Here is a 3598-nt window from a genome sequence, read left to right on the forward strand (position 1 = left end):
CACATTACACCACTAACACACACTCACTCACTCACTCACTCACTCACTCACTCACTCACTCACTCACACACACACTCACACACACAGCAACACATTACACCACTAACACTCTCTCACACACACACACTCACACACAGCGAGTTGCTTTCATCATGTCTCGAGGCATCAGAATATGTGTTCAGTTGAATTGTTTTGATATTGTTTGGAAATAAAACTCATATTTATGTACAGTCAAGTCTCTGTGTTTGTTGAACAGAACAAAGCTTTTCAAACCACTTTAATCAGAATCTCAAGAAAAAACAGCTCATTACATCCATACTGACGAGCTCTTCTGAACCCGTCCAACCGTTAATAGTAATCTGAATGAAATCACTCCGAGCTGGAGTCTACAGTGAAAGGATGAACTCATTCAGTTTGTCTAGTGAAGAACGCTCTGTATGTACAGGCCAGCAAACCCCGCTGATGCAGACGCTTGACTGGATTCACAGGTGAGACTGTAAACTGTATGAGTGTGTTGTTGGGGTGATGAAGCTGTGGATTGGTCAGCAGTAATCTGAATGCTCCTCCTCCACGTAATTAGCAGGAAACAGACCCACCTACAGGAGAGCAGCATACTGTCAGTACTGAATCCTCATTCATGATTCACCAAACCCCAAAGACCTTATTATTCAGAAAACTCTTGTGTTGTCAATGAATAACAAACTCAGTTTGGGTCTGAACCTCTAATAAACCATCACGTGAAATTCAGCACACAAGTTTTAACGCATGAAATTTAATTGGTATGATGAAGTGATTTTTTTTTTTTACAAAATCGGTTCCAGAGGGCAAATTCTGCCCTGTACTAAAATAAAAGTTAATTTATGGTGCTTTTTTTTTATGGAAAAGATCTGCTGAACATATTTTGTGTTTCACACAACTCCGCTTATGTTGATTTGATGTGATTTATTTAACAGCCAGATAAATGATTTACTTGATTCAATTGAATATTTGACAGAAATGAATCGAACACATAGTGTTTATGATTATTTCTAATATGTTCTCATACAAATGCCTGTCAAAATCTATATCTATCTATCTCTCGATCCATCTATCTATCTATCCATCCATCCGTCCGTCCGTCCGTCCGTCTGTCGTCTTGTTTAATAAGGAAGTAAATCATTTAAAATAATTAGTTTTTTTCTCATTTTAGAAGTTTATATTAAAGGGGTCATATGATTCGTGCATAGATAAGATCCCTAAAGTCACAAAGACTAAAGTCTCAAACCCAAAGAGATATTAGTCCACGCCCTCCTAAAACGCCTCGTTTAAACACGCCCCCATAAATCTACATCACTGTGTGGAAAGACTTGCATAACCCCGCCCAAATGTATACGCAAAGAAATAAGGTGTAACTTTTATTCTCGCTGTAGTATTGTTGTTGTGGAGATGCTGTGTGTTTCCAAATATGGTGAGGGGCGTAACATTTCTGTCACACGCTTGAGGTATTCGGCCAATCACAACGCACTGGATAGCTGGCCAATCAGAGCACAGCGCGCTTTTCAGACCAATGAGTTTTTTATTAGTACCGAATGGTATCACGGTCGGTACTTTTGACAACACGACATTGCATTACACCAAATACACCAAATAATGTTGTTTTTAGCATCGTCATATGACCCCTTTAAACGAATGCCTCATAATACATAAGTGTCTGGCGCAGATTTTATGGAAAAGGTAAGTCATCCATGAGTGTGAGGAAACGATGACAAGGTGATTTTTGTGTGAACTGTGACTGTAAAGTGTGAGAGTGTCGTACCCTGCCGTACACCTCTCCTTTCCACCAGCCGTTGTGAGCTTTCTTGGAGAGGATTTTGACGGTGTCTCCCTCCCGCAGAGAGAGCTCGGTGCGATCACGCGCAGAGAAATCATAGCGCACTTTAGCCGTGCCGTGGTAGCGCTCGCTCACACCTGCACACACACACACACAGGGTTAAGGGGGTGTGTGTGGTGTTGGATCTGTGTTCAGGCGTGTGCTGTACCTGCGTGGCGTGTGCTGCTGTGCTGTGGCACGGCGCTCTGCTCCGGCTGCTTGTACGGCGTCTGCAGTCTGGAGTCCACGTCCTTAAAACACTCTCTCAGCGAGTTCTCCTGATAGTACTGCACCAGCTCCTGCCACACACACACACACATCACACACATCACACGTTACACACTCACAGCCTTCGTTCGCTCAAATACTCATGCAGCTCATGCAGAGGGACCGTTTACCCACAAATCAACATCTGTCATCATTTACTTCATCTCATATCACTACAAACCTGCGTGACCCATTCACACCAACAACTATAACGATAACTGTTGAGAAAACTGTAACAGCTGGATGATAACTGTGAGGTTAACTATAACAATAACTGTAACAATACCCACAACGAAAACTGTAATGATAACTGTAAAAATACCTAGAATGTTAACTGTAACAATAACTGTAAGAACAACTATAGCAATACCTAGCAATAACTGAAACAATACCTGCAATGATAACTGTAATGACTGTAACAATAACTGTAAAAGTACCTGCAATGATAACTGTAACAAAAACTGTAACAATACCTGCAACGATAACTGTAATAACTGTAAGAACAACTATAACAATAACTGTAACAATACCTAAAACAATAACATAATGATAACTGTAACAATACCTGCAACGATAACTGTAACAATAACTGTAAGAACAACTATAACAATAACTGTAACAATACCTGCAACAATAACTGAAAGATAACTGTAACAATAACTATAATGATAACTGTAACAATACCTGCAATGATAACTGTAATAACTGTAACAATAACTGTAAAAATACCTACAATGATAACTGTAACAATAACTGTAAGAACAACTATAACAATAACTGTAACAATACCTGCAACAATAATTGTAATGATAACTGTAACAATAACTCTAATGATAAATGTAAGGACAACTATAACAACAATAACTGTAACAATACCTACAACAATAACTGTAACCACAACGTATGATAACTAATGGTAACTAACAATAACTGTAACAATAACTATAACTATGAAGCTTTATTAATTGATCAAACTACAAGAGAAAGGTGAAGTTCACAGCACAACTATAACAATATCAACAGAAGATATCGCTGGAATAACTTTCAGAGTGATTTTTACAGCTAACGAACAATTAAAACATTGACAGCCAATTAGAATCCATCCAACATGAGCCTTTAAAATGAGACGACAAAACTGAGTGTTATAATAAAGAGTGTTATAGTGTATCTGTGTTGACACTAATGTGGTTATCATTCTTGGTATGAACCGGCTGTTTCTTTCTTGTGTGAAACTTAGAAGAAGATATTTTGAAGAACATTAGGAACTAAACAACACTGGACAAAAACATTTCTCTAAATATCTGCTCTTACGTTCTACAGAGGAAGAAAATCCTGCATGTTTGGAGGGACATGAGGGAGAATAAACAGTGAGTTTATTCAGTGAGTGTATATGAACTAGTGTGTGTGTGTGTGTGTGTCTGTGTCTGCTCGCGAGTGTGTATGAATGAGTGATGTGTATGTGTGTGTGTGAGTGAGTGTGTG

At 38.8% G+C, this 3598-nt stretch overlaps 1 protein-coding gene across 1 annotated transcript in view; it reads right to left on the reverse strand.

Moving 5' to 3' along the window:
* Positions 1–120: 120 nt before the first annotated feature.
* vav1 (vav guanine nucleotide exchange factor 1) overlaps positions 121–3598 on the reverse strand; it is a 27066-nt gene continuing 23588 nt past the window's right edge. The window contains exons 24-26 of the mRNA XM_016536955.1: positions 2019–2148; positions 1796–1947; positions 121–596 (exon numbers count right to left, since the gene is read on the reverse strand). Coding sequence (XP_016392441.1) covers positions 543–596; positions 1796–1947; positions 2019–2148 — 336 coding nt within the window. The 3' untranslated portion in view covers positions 121–542. The remainder of the gene's footprint in view (positions 597–1795; positions 1948–2018; positions 2149–3598) is intronic.

The sequence above is a fragment of the Sinocyclocheilus rhinocerous genome, unplaced genomic scaffold (assembly GCF_001515625.1).
Source record: "Sinocyclocheilus rhinocerous isolate Xijiao unplaced genomic scaffold, SAMN03320098_v1.1 scaffold937, whole genome shotgun sequence".
In the NCBI taxonomy this organism is placed as follows: domain Eukaryota; kingdom Metazoa; phylum Chordata; class Actinopteri; order Cypriniformes; family Cyprinidae; genus Sinocyclocheilus; species Sinocyclocheilus rhinocerous.